Source organism: Ruditapes philippinarum, unplaced genomic scaffold, assembly GCF_026571515.1.
Source record: "Ruditapes philippinarum isolate M1 unplaced genomic scaffold, ASM2657151v2 ctg4684_1_1_1_1, whole genome shotgun sequence".
Taxonomy (NCBI): domain Eukaryota; kingdom Metazoa; phylum Mollusca; class Bivalvia; order Venerida; family Veneridae; genus Ruditapes; species Ruditapes philippinarum.
In genome coordinates, this window is record NW_026862246.1 from 32,671 (window position 1) to 51,092 (window position 18,422).

The window sequence follows — 18,422 nt, forward strand, 5'->3', positions numbered from 1 at the left end:
AAAACCAGTCATTAATTGCACATTACCTATTAATTATTACTTGAATTTAAATCTTCTTTACTTTGCTTCAAATCTTTGTACTTTTTTCTCAAGTTTGATTTTCTTGAAATACTTTGGCTCATCTAGAGGCATGCAGCTTTAATGATAAATAATCATGTATCTCATTCAGTTATTCCTTTTAAGCTAAGAAAACATCTCTTACCACCTGAATTCATTGTTCAAAATAACTCAGTGGTAGTTAAAAACCTACAAACGCTTTCTCCATGCATTATTTCAGGAAAGAATGGAAACACCCTGAATCATTGATACTGTAGAATTATTAAAATTTTACCATATCTACAAGACATTTAATTAAAGGGACTCCACTGATTATTTTTTTGACATGACAGAACTAGAAATATTTTTTTTTTAGATTGATGTTCCATTTCATGAAGGTCTATACGAGTAACGTGTGTGCAAAATTTTAGATCATTCACTCCAAAAGAATTTTTCTAATTGTGAAAAATGACCAAAAATTGAAAAAGTTTTACACAAGTCGGACCAAAAAAGCCCAAAAATATGATTTTTCAAAAAAATTTTAATACATTTATTAATTACCTGTTGCCCATTTTTGTGTTTTAAGTGTCCCCATTGATCTGTGTCAGAAATTCAAATTTTATATTTTAGGCTTTTGAACCTCAGTGGAGTTCCTTTAAAATTTACATATAAAAGTGCCTTATTCAGCCATAAGACTATTTCTTTACGTATAAAACTGGGTATTAAATTTACACTGAAACCTTTTTTCCCCGCTTTAATAACGCTTTAATATTCACTTAACCAAAATATTAGTTGTTTATAAGAAATGATATAAATTTTCCATTAAAAATCGTTAAACATCTTTTTTTAAAAGTCCATATTTATACCATAGACTTTCCTTATCCACTTATAAGACAAGGCATACAGAATAACTCTCTAAATTAAGGGGAAAAACATGTCTAATATGTGAGTAATTACAGAATTTCTTTTTTTTCTAAAAGTGCAAAAATAATCATATTTGTTGTAACAATTTCATAACTGTAACTTCATGATTACAAATACACAATATAGTATGAGTATCAAAAATTGACATAAACTTGATAATTTGTTAATAAATATTAACACTTCTGCATATTATAAAAGCAAGTTTGTTAGGAAATTAATGCAATTTTAAGCAGCAGTCAGATTTTAAATTCTTGATTACAATTAGTATTTAATCTCAGCCTTGAAATATCAGAGACAGTACAAAATTAAAAGCTTATATGTCCTAACTTTGTCATGATTTGTAAAATGAAACCTCTCGGTACATTTTGGTCTATTTTAAAAGATCTATAACTTGTCCAATCAGACTCATGGTAAGATCTAAAAATGAAATTTCCGGTCAACAATGTTTTTCGGTCATCAAACCTTTATCTTGATCATTAAATGATTTGTTAAGTTAAAATAAAATCTGTATAAATCTTATAGACAGCAAGTAAGAAACTTTGTTATGCTAATGAAATACTTGTGTAACTGTTAATCAATTTCAATAAACCGGAAATTTTATGCTATGGCAACAAACTGAGCTATTTTTAAACACATATTTTTTTACTCAAGCATTGACTGACATATAGAAATGAAATAATGATCAAATACTAAAATGTAGCACATTTATGTTAATACTTTACCTGCTTTAAAGCAGAAAAGGCAAAATGTTTTAGATTTTTTTTTTCTAAACTACAAAAAACAAAATCATGAAGCTACATCACGAATGGTGATCACACTCGGTTTTGTTTGTTTTTGTAGAGTCATTTCAGCCGAGTCGTCTTGGTATGACACGAACACGGCAATGTTGTTGATATTGTACACGCCCGGTTTACTGAACGTCACCGACAACAATATTTTCTCCGTCTGTTTGGCGAGCAACTTCAATTGCTTCAGCGTTTGACTCATCCAGGAGAAACCCCCAGCAGGACTCTCCGCTGTCTGCCCTGTATCTGGATATTCATTTAATCTGAAAGTTTCCAAATGCAATTGTTTTCATTATGCATAATACAGGGCAGAAACAGAACATATGATAAAGCATTTGATTAAACTTTGAAGATTGTTTTTTTTTTTTCCTATCCATTTACAGTTTCATCTTCTTGTGAAATAACACAAGTGAGTTAAAGTACACCTTCAAAATGGGTCCAGGCCTCAGTAATAAAACTTTTTTGTCAATTCTGTCTCAAACCACAGTATTTTCATTGGTTCGATGTACTTTCTGTACCAATTTCTCACCAAGTGAGCACCTCAGATCAAGAGCCGAGAAATCTTTGGCTATAGCCTAAATAAGACCCCGGGTCTAAACCAAGAGTATATATACAGTTGACTCTCGCTAACTCGAAATCCAAGGGACTGGGCATTTTACTTCGAGAAAAACGGAATTCGAGTAACGTGGATCTGCGCCATTACGTTGACATTCGTACATGTATATACATGTACCTGATTCATCAGTAAAGCACATGTTTTTAATAAGCTCTCATGACAAATCATAACAATAAATACATGATGACCAACAATTAAAATTACCATGAAACGTGTGAATCACGAGTGGCAACATCTCACCTTGATGTTGCCGATCTTTGATCAGTCGGCTGTTTTCACACTTCGACTAATTGAGATGAAAATATGTAGGACTTTAATTGACGGGACCAAATTTTCTTTTCGACTAAACAGGAGTCTCGGTAAGTCAAAATTTGACCTAAGCGGAGTTAAAATACAAAGATAAAGAAGGAAATTTGACGGGACTTTAGACATTCTTCGACTAACACAGAATTTTGAGTAAAGCGATTTTGACTTATTTAGAGTCAACTGTAAATGTATTAGGCTCATTCCATATTTGTTGTATATTTATATATAAAATATACACAGTAATACACATAGGGTCTATTCCAGGCGACTGCCAATCTTTTTATAACCTTGAACCCTTCACCCACAGGACCACATGTGGTTCATCATTGGGAATTTCTACCAATGAATGACAGTTGAAATGATACATCTAAAACCTATCTACAACTGACAATGTCAAGTGTACTCCATAACATAATAGTGAATAAAACATTTAAGGAAACAAATCTAAACTGTAAATTTCAAGCTTCCTTTTGAGCAGAACATATTAATGAAATATAATATTAAGAAAAGAAAATTTTGTTGTATACCTATGCTGAGCTTTACTTGTGTCCACTAATACAGTAACATCAGAGTCTGCTTCATTATGTAACACCAAGGTTACCTGTGCACAACATAATCTGTAAACAGCAAGAAACAATTAATAACATAGAAAATTAATCTAAATATTCAATATCACAAAGGTCTCAACCAGAGCTGTCAGTAAGACAGCTTGCTTGACTAATTCTCAGTTCTTGGTAGTAAAATAAAAATCCAGATAAATGTTATGTAGAATTTTCTAAGTTAAAAAAGGGCCATAATTCTGTCAAAATCCATGTTATAGGTATAGACATTGGACGGTGACCTCCTATTATGCTCTAAAATAAGTGTTTGAAGACTCAATCTATTCCCTTCAGTAGTTTTGGAGATATTAACTTGCACACAAAAACTTTACCATGTAAATTAAGTGTGATGCTGATGACAGCTCCCTCTATTTTTCGAAATAATCAACCTAAAATACCAAGAGCTAGAATATCTTCTCTTTTTTTTAAATCACCTTTCTGTTTCTCTCTGCATTATTCAGTTGTTGGTCTTTTTTCTGATTTAATGCATGTACATTCTATATTACTATAACAAAGAATGGACATGTTGCATCTTCTCAAACTTTCAATGCTTCACATTACATGTGATTCATACCCAATCCCATTGATTTAACATAACAGACTTGACCTTTGTAATGAATCCTCTTAAAATCATTATAGGAAAACATGTTGATTACATGAACAACTAGGCTTCCTATTTATCATTATGATGAAGTTTACGTGAATCAACAATCACCCTCATTTATGAATCATTAGGAAGAACTAAGGGTCGTATCAAGTTAAAATTTCAACGAGCAGGCTAACTGATTTGTTAACACTGTCTTACAAGAAATACTGGGATGGAGAGTTTAACAAGAGGGCCATGATGGCCCAAAGTCGCTCACCTGTATATAGGCCCCCCGGAGCGGGGCCAGTTTAAACCCCAGGGCTTTTATTTGAACAAACTTGGTTGACACCCATTAGAAGATGTTTCATGCTAAATATCTAAGGTCTAGCTTATTGGGTTTTCTAAAAGAAGATTTTTTATGTCTATATATATATATATATATATATAAATATATATGTATACATATTATATATAAATATAAATATATATATATATATATATATATACATATTTATATATATATATAATATATATATATATATATATATATATATATATATATAATATATATACATACACAATATTGGTTCCTTACATATATAATTATACATACATATATATATATAAGATATATATATATATAATATATATATATATATATATAATATGTATATATATATATATATAATATGTATATATATATATATATATGTATGTATATATATAATATGTATATATCTAAAAAAAAAGTCGAGCTAATGAATGACCCCCGGGGCGGGGCCAATTTTGACCCCAGGGCTCTTATTTGAACGAACATGGTAGACATCCATTAGAACATGTTTCATGCTAAATATCTTAGCTCTAGCTCTTTGGGTTCTTTCAAAGAAAATTTTTTTAGTTTTACTATATGCATATAGGGAAAATCAATGACCCGCTGGGGTGGGGCCAATTTTTATCCCAGGACTTTTATTTGAACAGACTTGGTAGACACCAATTAGAAGATGTTTCATGCTTAATATCTAAGATCTAGCTCTTTGGGTTTTTTAAAAGAAGATTTTTTAAGTTTTTACTATATACATATAAGGAAAATCAATGACCCCCAGGGCGGGGCCGATTTTAATTCTAGGAACAAAATTTGAACAACTTTGGTTTTGGATCTATAGATGATACCATAGACCAAATATCAAAGCTCTAGGCCATTTACTTTCAGACCATAAGATTTTTCAAGTTTTCACTATATGTATATAATGAAAATCAATGACCCCCGAGGCGGGGCCAATTTTGACCCGAGGGCCATTATTTGAACAATTTTGGTAAAGGTCTACCACACAATGTTTCATGCCAAATATCTTACCTGTAGCCTTTGCCAATTCAGAGAAGAAGATTTTTTATGTTTTACTATATACATATTTAGAAACCTATGACCCCCCGGGGTGGGGCCAATTTTGACACTAGGGACAAAATTTGTACAACTTTGGTATTGGACCTTCAGATGATACCATAGACCAAATATCAAAGCTCTAGGCCATTTACTTTCAGACCAGAAGATTTTTCAAGTTTTCACTATATGTATGTAATAAAAATCAATGAACCCCCGGGGCGGGACCAATTTTGACCCTAGGGCCATTATTTCAACAATCTTGATAGAGGTCTTCTACACAATGTTTCATGCCAAATATCTAATCTGTAGCCTTTGCCAAATCAGAGAAGAAGATTTTTTAGATTTTACTATATACATATAAGGAAAAACCTATGACCCCTGGGGCGGAGCCAATTTTGACACTAGGGACAAAATTTGAACAACTTTGGTAGAGGACCCATAGATGATACCATATACCAAAAATCAAAGCTCTAGGCCATTTACTTTCAGACCAGAAGATTTTTTCAAGTTTTCACTATATGTATGTAATGAAAATCAATGACCCCCCAGGGCGGGGCCAATTTTGACCCTAGGGCCATTATTTGAACAATCTTGATAGAGGTCTACTACACAATGTTTCATGCCAAATATCTAATCTGTAGCCTTTGCCAAATCAGAGAAGAAGATTTTTTTTAGATTTACCTATAGACATATAAGGAAAAACCTATGACCCCCCGGGCGGGGCCAATTTTGACACTAGGGACAAAATTTGAACAACTTTGGTAGAGGACCCATAGATGATACCATATACCAAAAATCAAAGCTCTGGCCCATGTACTTTCAGACAAGAAGATTTTTTAATTTTGTGTTTTTTGAAATCCTTTTCTGGCCCTGTGACCTACATATGCAACAGACCGGAACCATTTGAACAACTTTGAAAGGGGACCACCCAAGGATCATTTCTGCAAAGTTTGGTTGATGTGCAGTCATTGGTTTCAGAGGAGATGTTGTTTATGTGAAAAGTTGACGACGCACGACGCACGACGCAGGACGCACGACGACGGACGACGGACACAGGGCGATCACAATAGCTCACCCTGAGCATTGCTCAGGTGAGCTAAAAATAAGATTTCCATAAAAAAATACTAAAAGTCTTTCAAATGAGATTTCAAACCAAGGTCCAGTGTATTTTTGCTTTGAATATGTACGTTAAAGAAGCAATGGTTACTTTTGAATCAGATAATATCCTTACTTTTCATAATCATCCAAAAAATACTCTTTTTTTAATGGCTTTAAGTTGCCCTGACCCTATATTGGTCATAAGGCAACTTTCCAGCCAAAATCAATACTTATGTCTAGCTCTTTGGGGGTTATAATAAAACTTACTTGACCAGCTAAATTTTTATAATAGATTTGCCCTTCGAATTTCGAACAGTCCCTTTTAAGTTTAAGAGATTTCAATATCAATCCTTCAAAAAAAAAACTCAGCTACCAACAGTAAAGAGCCTGGTTAGACTGCACGGATGTGCAGGCTGACCTGGCTCTATACTGGTGGCAAAGGCTAATCACCTTCAGGTCATGGGTTTAACCAGGAAAAAGGTCATGACTAATATAAATTACCTGCATTTGGAGAAGCAATTGTCTAGTTCAGTCTTGTGTTGTAAACTATATGACACAAGTTGTGTTAAAACTTCAAAATCTGGTTTCTTCTCCTCCTCTGTCACTTCTTCTTTTATAAACTGGATTGGACCGCTTTCTCTAGGTGGCTGAAGGTAATTTACAAAAAAAAATTAAATAAAATAATAAAACTTTTTTTCTTATCATAGTGACTTTTAATATCACATGTGTGACTGTCTCAGGTTGTGTCTTCAGCTATTTGTCACACTGTTTTATAATTTTTGTCAAATTTCTTCAGAGAGGTATGGTACACTTGTATTTATGAAAGGAATTCAATTACTTTAATAACTCAGCCTTGGAGATTCCTCAGCAGCCAAGGGCTTAATGAAAACACATTTTATATCTAAACTAGAAATGTGTCCATAGGACACTGATGCCCCCACACGCCACTGTTCTGTCAATCTTATGACTCTAGGTCAAATATTTTTTGGACTACATGTGCCACAAGTTGAAACTAACAAGAGCTGTCAGAAGGACAGCGCGCTCGACTTTTTTAGTGCTTGCCTATAAAACAAAACTTTGACAGTTAAGGGCACACAAGACTTTAACTAGGAATTTCTAAGTACAAATCAAGAAACATTTTCACAGAGTTATCTTCTCTTGCTTACAGATAGGTCTCATGATGGCACATAAGAACTCCAACTTCCAAAGTAATATCTCAAATGGTTAAGTCAACAAGTGGACAAGAATGAAAATCTTAACTGAGTTTCTAAGTCAAAAAGGGCCATAATTCAAATAAAATCCTTAACAGAATTACCTTCTCCTGCCCATGTTTTGGGACCATGATGGTAAACAAGTATTCCAACTTTCAAATTAATATCTCAAACAGTTCAGTCAAAAAGTGGACTGGTACTAAAAACTTAACCAAGATTCTAAGTCGATAAAAGGCCTTAATTTTTAAAACAAATCCTTGACAGAGTTACCTTCTCTTGCGTACAGATGGGGGTAATGATGTGAAATAGCATTAAAAGTTTCAAAGCAATATCTCAAAGGGTTAAGGCAATAAGTGGATTTTACCCATATTCAATGTATTTTCTAAGTCAAAAAGGGGCATAATTCTGTCAAAAACCTTGACAGAGTTATGTCCTCTTGTCTGTTGATGAAGGTCGTGATGGTAAACAAGTATGGTCAGTTTCAAAGCAATACCTCCAATGGTTTTGAAATAAAGTGAGGTGGTACAAAAAACTTAACCAAGCTCAATACACTTTCTAAGTAAAAAAAGGGCCATAATTCTGTCAAAAACCTTGACAGAGTTATGTACTCTTGTCTGTAGATGGAGGTTATGATGGTGAACAAGTATGGTAAGTTTCAAAGCCATACTTGTAATACTTCTGAAATAAAGTGGGGTGGTACGAAAAACTTAACCAAGGTGTGACGCCAACGCTAACGCCGACGCCGGGGCGAGTAGGATAGCTCCCCTTTTCATAGAAAAGTCGAGCTAAAAATCAACAAAGAGCCATAATTCTGTTAAATTTGTTCACAGCAAAAATTCCTTCCTTTACTACCATCTACACATTGAGGTTGTTAATCCCTGGAAGTTTAAGCAAAATCTGCCATCCGGTTTAAGAGGAGTTGCATTCACAAAATTTCTACATAGTAATTAATGAAAAAATCAACAAAGGGCCATAATTCTGATAAATTTGGTTGCAGCAAAAATTCCTTCCTTTACTGCCATCAACACATTAAGGTTATTCATCCCTGGAAGTTTAAGCAAAATCTGCCATCCGGTTTAAGAGGAGTTGCATTCACAAAATTTCTACATAGTATATAGTGAAAAAATCAACAAAGGGCCATAATTCTTTTAAATTTCGTCGCAGCAAAAATTCCTTCCTTTACTACCATCTACACATTAAGGTTGTTCATCCCTGTAAGTTTAAGCAAAATCTGACATCCGGTTTAAGAGGAGTTGCGTTCACAAGATTTCGGGACGGACGGACTGACGGACGGACGGACAAGTGCAACGCTATATGCTCCCACATTGTGGGGGCATAAAAAATTTACATAATGGTACAACATGAGTGACAAGAACTTTACAAATAGGTTTATGCAGAATGTAAACTAGCCTTTTTTCATTATGATATATTTCTTATGTACTTTAAAATTCTACATATTGTCACTAAAATAGCATTCATACAACAAAGGAGGTAAGCAATAACAGTAAATTATAATCTGAAACTAGAGTTACTTCCCCTTATTTGAGAACTGATAAAGACTGCCACAGTGTATGCATAATAAATAAAAAATATATCTTATTTATTAATTCTGAATATTTTACAGACTCAAAACCCTTGTCTATCAAAGGTTATTTGTAATACAATGGCAGCCTATGGTTAAATTACACACAAACAGGCTCTCATTGGGCCACAGGGTAGTGGTTGCCTTTTTCCACTTCAAATTTCATTTTTCTGAGTGATACTTTGACAATTAATCAGAAGTCAATTTGTACAACTTCAAAATTTACCCTTTAGAGGCACAACTTGTGAGAAGTACAGGTGCATACTTTATGTAATTTTTACACCATTCTGTGCCTAAAAGGGCAGATGGACCTTGATCAAATTTAATATGCATGCCTGAATACCATCAAAGGTCATACAAGGAGTGTTAACTCTTTTTTCTACATAATACATATAACTGAATAGTTACACTAACCTGCATATATGGATAAGAAGTGAATATACTGTCAGGTTTTTCCACGGTCACATGATGTTGTCCTACACAAACTCTCTCTGTACCGTCACTATCTACAACATGTGCCTACAACAAATACCACCACATTTAATCTCTATAAATATAAATATCACCACACTAAATCTCCACAAATATCATATCAAAAATTCAATATTCTTGCATCTCAGACAGGATTATCTACCGTTTACACCAGTGCTAAAAACTCTGTCTTACACCCCTCAAATATCTTATCGATCGATAGGCTGTCAATTATACGCCAACAACAGACTGCTTATCTAGTTAGAAATTGCTAGTCCTCTTATTCTATGTCCCTGATACAACCAATGTAACACTTCTTATCTAGATATATATAGACGTTCATAATATTCTTAACCAAAATATGCACTGTGTTTTACCTGCCATAATATGATAAGAGACATTCCTAGTTGTATTGCACTATTGAGTGATTCAAATTGATCGACCTTCTCTTTAGGTGCTAGAATCTGCGATGGTGTTTGGGTCTGTGAGGCCTCGTCTTCTAATGGCTTTAACTTGACCCTTGATCTCTGGTAAAAATCTAAACATGGAGTCCTCCCGCTGAGTATCTGTAATATAATTTGTTTGTTTGTTTTAACTGGTTTAAACACAGATTTTAATAATATCTTTTTGTCATATCGTATTATATAACAAACCCAATGCTCTCCCTTTACAGTTAAGCAGGGTTAAGTTGAAATGACTGAACATGAATTTTGTCAAATTTTTTTCCTATTAACAATTTTGTCCATTTTTTCCCTATTAACAATATTGTCCATTTTTCCCTAGTAATAATTTTGTCCATTTTTTTTGGCTATCTAGTTTAGTAAGAAATAGTGTTCCAGATTTCTGTACTTGAACCACCCCATATACCGCAATTACTGAACACTTATCGTTCAACTTGTAATAACAGACACCTATGCTTAAAACTCAATAATTTCCATTGACTATAAGTTCTTTAAAGCACAAAACCATCCCTTGCCTCTCAACATATTCAGCTAGTAAAAAGTCAGCACACTTACCTTTCCATCATGGAGTGTTAGATCAGTAAAAGTGACATCACAGTTTGAAACCTTCTCCTTCTGTAACATACTGGCCTTTAAACATACTTGTAACATCTCTCGACTTCCTATACACACCTCTGTAAATACATACATAAATTTTTGTCATAAACATATTAAAGGTTCTTTTGACATGACAGGACTGGAAATATTTTTCCGAAATTTGTGCATCAAGTGATGTCGGTCTGTACTAATTTGAAATTTTTTAGGACATACCCTCACCTCATTTTTCTTTACTGTGCAAAATGACCCCAAACTGAAAAGCTTTTCAATGAAATCTGGCTAAGAAATGGGACAAACTATTATTTTTTAATTTCATTTTGAGTACATTTCTTTCTCCTCCTTTGCAGAAAGCTTCACTTAATATTTCTAAGATTTTTCAAATTTTCTGTTTATAGGCCTTTGGACCTCAGTAGAGTCATGTGGTTAAAATCATTAACATTTCAAAATGTGTGTTCATTTTCTAGGCTACACTGACACTGATTAACCCATAACCTGCAAGGGGGCAACATATTTTACCTATGCCACCAGTGCTGACCATGATCAGCTTTACTGGTGAATTATTTCAGGTACAAATGTGCACCCGAGTAGAACCACTGACATTTGGTAAGCTAGCTGGATAGCTACCTCACATGAAAGAATCCCAAGTCCCTGGAAATTCAAATCCACAACTGTGAGAGCAAGTGGTTTGAAGTCAACAACCTTAACCACTTGGCCACAGATCCCCATCCATTCAATAAATTTAGCATATAAACGGTTAAAATATAATCTTGAAATCTATTTAATCTTTTAAAGACAACATGTATTCTACATTCATTAAACCCAGGTAAAATTCTTAGTCTATTCTTCACCACTACACTTACCTTTCTGAGAATGTGATGTTAAAGTATCTATGGTCCACCTTGAACTAGCACAGGAGATCTGTTTTATCCTAATCTCACTCACATACACCCTGCCCAACTGTTGCTACAAAATCATGATATTATATCATACATATCATTCAATGCAACCATACTCTATTCTGTAAATTTTCTAACTATAAGTTTTTTCTACTGTTGTTGGGACTTATTAATATTTTGATGGTGCCTCTTAGTAACTTATGAAGTTTACATTACCAAAAGCATGCATGGCAATGGTTTACAACTCATATTTAAAAAGCTGATGATACTGAAAAATATTTAAACAAGAAAATACTTTCTACATTTCTATACAAGTTTACAACAATACAGAACTTAACTTTAATACAATTGTGCACATTGTTAACAATTTATATTTTTTTAGATAATGTACAAAAGTTCAAAAAAGGCCATAACTCTGTTAAGAGTTATGGGTCTTGGAAAGTGACCTCCTTTTATAATCCCAAATACGTGTCAGGAGTTTCAATCCATTTCCTTCAGTAGTTTTTGAGATACCAACTTGCATGCAAAAACGTAACTTAAGTCTGACACTGAAATGTGTACAATAGCTCTCCTATTCTTTGAATACTTATCAACACAAAATCATGCTTTCTCCAAAAAAAAAGTTTTGTCCATCAGAACGTATAATCACATTACAATTTTTTACATTACAATCTGACTACTTACTTGACTAAGATTTTCCATCTCACAGGATATAAGAAATTGACCAGTACTGGTAAGCTCTTTAGAATTTTTACACGCTTTCTGAGCAACTGCACGAACACTCAAAGACTCGGCTGTATTGACTAGAACATTGTGTCGTAATATCCTATACCTGGAATACATACAAGTCAATCATGATATTACTGAATGTAATATTAAAGACTGATGACAGTTACCGAGGGACAAACGACCAGGTGTATAATAATATATGCCAAAAATTCTTCTGGCAATAAAAGTGACAACAAAAATTGAGAAAACCACCACAATGTTCAGATTCTGACAGATTCTTCTTTATTTCAATTGACTTAAAATTAAATTAAATCTTTTAAAGCCTAGAGATACGATGGTTTTTCAAAATAGCATAATAAAACTTACTCATATTTAATGTACAGTGTCATGTCAGGGTCACATTGGCTTAGTGATTAGTCTCAGAAAGCTGACTCAAAAGTGATTAATATACAATGTAGGTTGGTTCCAGCCCTACTTTGGTCCTAATATGACACCAATATAGGATAGAACCAAATAGTGGACTCGAAAGAGATTTATATACATTGCAGCAGCATGTCTCACATTCACTATGAAGCTTAAATAAATATGCTTAAAAACTACCACATCATCTGAAACTATATCATATTGTAATTTTGCTTTGTCTGTCTGTTTTCATAATGCCAAATTTAACACATTTCTGGCTTTATCACACACCCGTGCCAATTTTGCGACTCACTAAATATGGTATTGCACGGTCGTGCATATATTTTGACATGACGTCATTAGCGTTATGCAAACATAGTGTAAAGACGCGCTAAATGTTAGCGTTCTACTATAGGCGCGTCAACGGAAAATAACTCTTAATTCATTTTAAACGGTCTTTATTTTGGGTATGTGATAAATAGAATATTAAATTCGTGTAAGTTAATTACTAAATTCATTGAACTCATTGAATATAATAATATTATGTTTGCAAGAGGCTCGCATAATATAATTTTATTCAACTTGTGCAATAAATTCAGTATTGAACTTACACTCATTCAATATCCTCTATGTATTCCACCAAACAACATTCCATGATAACTTACCAATAATTGCAAAAAGCTTAACAAGTGAAAGACTAACTATGTATCCCACATGACTTCTGAATCAGCACTGACAAGACATTTGACTGTTTAATGCTTGAGATGAAATAAATTTTGCCTTGCCATAGAATTGAACCAGGGCTAATAAATGACATTTAAAAACTCACTTTCTTTTCTGCGGATTTTCAGCCAGCTCATAGTAGAACAAGAAATCCACCTGGTGATTCCCGCCTATATCGTTACCTCGTATCCACAACTGAATACCCATCGTCGACTTGGAATGTAAAATCCCGCCAGGAATTTCTATATCAATCACACGTTTCACTTTTAAATCACAGTTAACACTAATAGAGTCTGAGCTTTTATCTGTTACGTTATACACACTACTGGAATGTTCGTTACTTATATTCTGACCTATAACAAAGCATTTCGGGTTGCTCGAGGCAACTTTAAGTTTGTGTAGTGGGCTCGAACCCGTATTTGTAAAATGCACAGTCACTGGGTGAACTTCACCACATAATAATGTCTTTGGAAAATCCACAAAGCTCACCTGTAAGGAAAGAAAATATAACTTAAACGGCAGTTTTATTGAATATTGTTTCATACAGCTTAGTGACCAGCAGCTTCAAAGAAGAAACTAACTAAACATGCATTATAAATACCTGAGAAAATTTTCTTTAAAACAATCATTTAAATCCAGCCAATTCAAATATCGTAAAAAAAAGTTTAAAGGTATCAGTCACACTTGCCATGCAAAAAAATCTTAAATGATTTGTCTATCTTTCAATCTAGAATAAACATTCGTCATTTTTTAGTTTGTTCCAAAATATGTTCTGTCTGAATAGTTCAGAGTCTAGACCAGGATGAAACAGCAGATGTTCCAGCTAATCTTGGACTGCACTGGTTGCATGGTTAGAAATCAGCTGCCACTAGTAGGCTTAGGGTTAGAATTAAACTTTTGATAAACAAGAATTACATTGAACTTGATCCAACAAATCTGAAACCTTACCTGAATGAAAAGGTCAATTGATAATACCAAAACGTCAAATACATGTATATTAAATGTCAGTCTAACAGGAACAGTAAGCGACAGACAAACAACAAAGGTTAAACAGGCAATGATTTGCTAAATCAAAAATTTCAGGGAGAATAAAAAAGTCCTCATTACCTCAAGTAATGGCATCTGCTCATGTATAGTAAGATCCAGTCTTCTATCCGGGCCGTACACTTTACTCGCCATCTCCTCTTTCTTAGTATTTAACCTTGGTCCTTGTACTTCAATCTTTTGTTTGCCCCGCACATATACTGTACTCACATAGCTGGCTTTTGAACCCATCACAGCACCCCCTAGTGGTCCTGATGGACCTTGGGAAGGAGCCATGAACGTTGTTGAAGCGCTACCTAGATTATATGTGATTCCGTATATTCTAAGCTCACCCATTTGCTGCGGAGTTAATGTCATTTGTACCTGTAGTAACATAATAAATGTTTATACAATTTCACATTATATTCTAGAACAAACAGATAATTTCCGTTAATGAAAATCTTAAAGACGTAGTGGGAAATGAGATTTTTTTCTCCAAAATCCTTGGAGAAAGATAAAAAAAATATGTTATAACTAGAGATATCTAAGAACTAATTTCTAAACTTTGTTTGATTTATGCTGGGTACTTAATGAAATAAATATCTGCTGTGACAACTCTTATAATATTAGCATCGCACAAAGCCATTCGCTGTTTTTAACTGCACCAAAATGGATCAAACACGACAAACTTAACTAATCTATAGAACTATAATTATATATGTATTTTTTTTTCCAATAATTTTTACAATTCTAGGTAAACAAAACATTAGTCGATGAACTGATAGACTATAAAACTTACTGGTAACCGATCATTTCCCTGCAGAATTATCTCCTTGACAACCTGACCATGTACAATCTCATCTGCTAAATTATTCTGAAAATATAAAAGTGTTTTATTTTGATTGGCTGGACGGTTTTAGCAAACTTTTTTGTTTTAAGTAACACCAACATGGTAACAACTTTCAAGCTTTCTTGGTGGAAGAAGACCTAAGGTGCCCCCCCACCCCTCAATGAATTATTTCACCACTGAAGTTCAACAAGGGGATTTCTTCCTCATTTGAAAGTGTGTTAGTCTTTGGCAGGCTTTAAACCAAAAGCAGAGAGGAGAAAAGTGGTTTGAGGTCAACAACCTTAACCTCTCTGTCACAAACACCTTCAGTTTGTAATTAAAACTGCTTATTTAATTATGCTGTATGCAAACAATAGATTTGTCCATTGTAAATATTTGAAAAATTTTCCTTAAAAAAACCCGATAATGTCCAGTCTGAATGATGGACAAGTCCATTTAAAATAATTAGACTGGTACGGGTTAATTGACAGCTTTTCTTGTCTGCTTTCTTTGAAACAAAACATGCTTATACACAAATCATTGCTTTTTTATAAGATTGGCATTAAAAAAAACACAGTATAAGTCATATGGCGACTTTCCAGCTTTACTGGTAGAGGTGTCCCTCTGTGTGTGTTATTTCAGGCACCTGAGTAGAACCACTGATGTTCCGTAAGCTAACTAGACAGCTTTCCCACAAGAAAAAATCCAAAGACTCTTGCGTGGTTCAAATCATTGCTATCCTTACTTTATATTTTGCGAAATCTAGAGTCTTGCTTAAACATATGGCTTGCACCTATAACAAACATTACATCACTTACCTTAGCTGTGACCATCTGTTCATTGGTTATTAACTGGGGCTTCTCATGACTGCATATATTTGGCAGAAAACTCCATAGCAACGTGACATCAGTCAAGGTCAAGGCCACTTTGAGCGGATTCACTAGGTACAACTCAATGGTAATTGGTTCTGAAATATAAGGAAAGATAAATTTTGGGCTTTTTTTACATACTTTTGAGCAGAGTACAACTCAATGGTGATTGGTTCTAAAATGTAAGTGTCACAAGTAAGTGTCAAGTGCAGCCTGATCAAGACTTCGACCCGGGTGGCTCAAATACAGTTCCGCAACTCTACTGACTCAGCTATTCAGCCGCTACACATCTTCCCAAAATAGTGAACAGTTTTCTAAACCATGACATACTCCCCAGCTATATAGAAATTCATCCTATTGAACAATTCTAAACTGTGGCATAAGGAAAAGTAAATTTCGCTTTTTGTTCTATTTGGGCCTTTTTTCACAATTTTGAACAACTGTTTGACTGTCAGACAATGGCTGAAATTGATATTTTAAGTTTTTCTGAATTCTGGAACAGAATATATGACTTTACATACATTTTCAACCAAAAAGTAACAGAAATACTTGAGCCACTTAAAAGTGAAAAATTAGTAAAAACATTAGTTTAAGACACCACCATTTTCATCCAATAAAAGATAACAACGTACCTTTCATATATGAAACTGGGCTGAATTTATTGTCAGTCCCATCAGTGAAGAGCTGTAATGAGGGTCTATGTAACAAGGGGAGAGTACCCCCATTGGCATCCAATACCAGTAACTCTTCCAACTTCTTCCATCTCCAGCTAGGCATGTCAGAGTCTTCAAACCACACTCCCGTAGCATATATCGTGTCACCTATAAAACAGGAAGAAAAAATTATGAAAAAATTTATTTATATTTTTTTTTTGTTTCAAAAGGCCATTTTGCATTTTGCCATTTATATCACAAAACTACAAAATTTTGGTATCTTGTTACAGTTTCCAAAAAAATACTTATTTGCCACATAAATATACTATCTTTGCTTTTATTGCTTTGCTGGCATTAGGTATAATTATTTTGTATAAGTATTTTGTATGGAAGTCAAAATACTACTTTATTTACATTTTGCTACCTGTATGACACATTACTGCACATTCAGCGATACTTTCTTTGCAACAAGATGGCCCTGAGGTCGCTCACCTGTATATAGGCCCCCCCCACCCCCCCGGAGCGGGGCCAGTTTAAGCCCCAAGGGCTTTTATTTGAACAAACTTGGAAGACACCCATTAGAAGTTTTTACTACACACATATAATGAAAGACAATGATCTTCCACCCCCTCCCCCACGGCAGGGCCAATTTTAACCCAAGGGCTTTTATTTGAACAAACTTGGTAGACACCCATAAGAAGATGTTTCATGCTAAACATCTAAGCTCTAGCTCATTGGGTTTTTTAAAAGAAGTAGTTTTAACTATACACATATAGTTAAAAACAATGACACCCCTGGGGCGGGGCCAATTTTGACCCCAGAGCTTTTATTTGAACAAACTTTGTAGACACTTACTAGAAGATGTTTCATGCTTAAAATCTTAACTCTAGCTATTTGGGTTTTTTCAAAGAAGATTTTTTTGCTATACACATAAGGAAAATCAATGACCCCCAGGGCAGGGCCAATTTTGACCCCAGGGCTTTAATTTGTTCGAACTTGGTAGACACTCATTAGAACATGTTTCATGCTAAATATCTTAGCTCTAGCTCTTTGAGTTCTTTAAAAGAAGATTTTTTAAGTTTTTACTATATGCATATAGGGAAAATCAATGACCCCCTGGGGCGGGGCCAATTTTGACCCCAGGGCTTTTATTTGAACAAACTTGGTAGACACTCACAAGAAGATGTTTCATGCCAAATATCTAAGCTCTAGCTCTTAGGGTTCTTTAAAAGAAGATTTTTTAAGTTTTTACTATATGCATATAGGGAAAATCAATGACCCCCTAGGGCGGGGCCAATTTAGACCCCAGGGCTTTTATTTGAACAAACTTGGTAGACACTCACTAGAAGATGTTTCATGCCAAATATCTAAGCTCTAGCTCTTGGGGTTTTTTTTAAAGAAGATATTTAAAGTTTTTTTATTTCGGTTGCCATGGCAACCGGATTTCTGCATGGAATTAAATTCTTTGAACAATTTTCAAAGGTGACCACCAAAGGAACATTCCTGTGAAGTTTGGATGAATTTGGCTTAGTGGTTTATGAGGAGTTGTCATTTGAAGTAAAAGTTTACGGACGGACGCCAGACGGACGCCGGATGAAAAGCGATCACAAAAACTCACCCTGTCACTTTGTGACAGGTGAGCTAA

General features: G+C 34.2%; 1 protein-coding gene across 4 annotated transcripts in view; it reads right to left on the reverse strand.

Moving 5' to 3' along the window:
* Positions 1-823: 823 nt before the first annotated feature.
* Positions 824-18,422, reverse strand: part of LOC132718416 (trafficking protein particle complex subunit 8-like) — a 35,733-nt gene continuing 18,134 nt past the window's right edge. For 3 of the 4 annotated variants that reach the window (XM_060702112.1, XM_060702111.1, XM_060702110.1), the window contains 13 exons: positions 16,757-16,945; positions 16,074-16,222; positions 15,226-15,300; positions 14,511-14,810; positions 13,510-13,892; positions 12,234-12,381; positions 11,514-11,616; positions 10,612-10,730; positions 9,973-10,161; positions 9,539-9,643; positions 6,833-6,978; positions 3,195-3,284; positions 825-2,008 (listed from right to left, as the gene is read on the reverse strand). In XM_060702112.1, coding sequence (XP_060558095.1) covers positions 1,747-2,008; positions 3,195-3,284; positions 6,833-6,978; positions 9,539-9,643; positions 9,973-10,161; positions 10,612-10,730; positions 11,514-11,616; positions 12,234-12,381; positions 13,510-13,892; positions 14,511-14,810; positions 15,226-15,300; positions 16,074-16,222; positions 16,757-16,945 — 2,258 coding nt within the window. In that variant the 3' untranslated portion in view covers positions 825-1,746. Of the gene's footprint in view, positions 2,009-3,194; positions 3,285-6,832; positions 6,979-9,538; positions 9,644-9,972; positions 10,162-10,611; positions 10,731-11,513; positions 11,617-12,233; positions 12,382-13,509; positions 13,893-14,510; positions 14,811-15,225; positions 15,301-16,073; positions 16,223-16,756; positions 16,946-18,422 lie in introns of all 4 variants that reach the window. The other variant, XM_060702113.1, reaches the window with a different exon arrangement.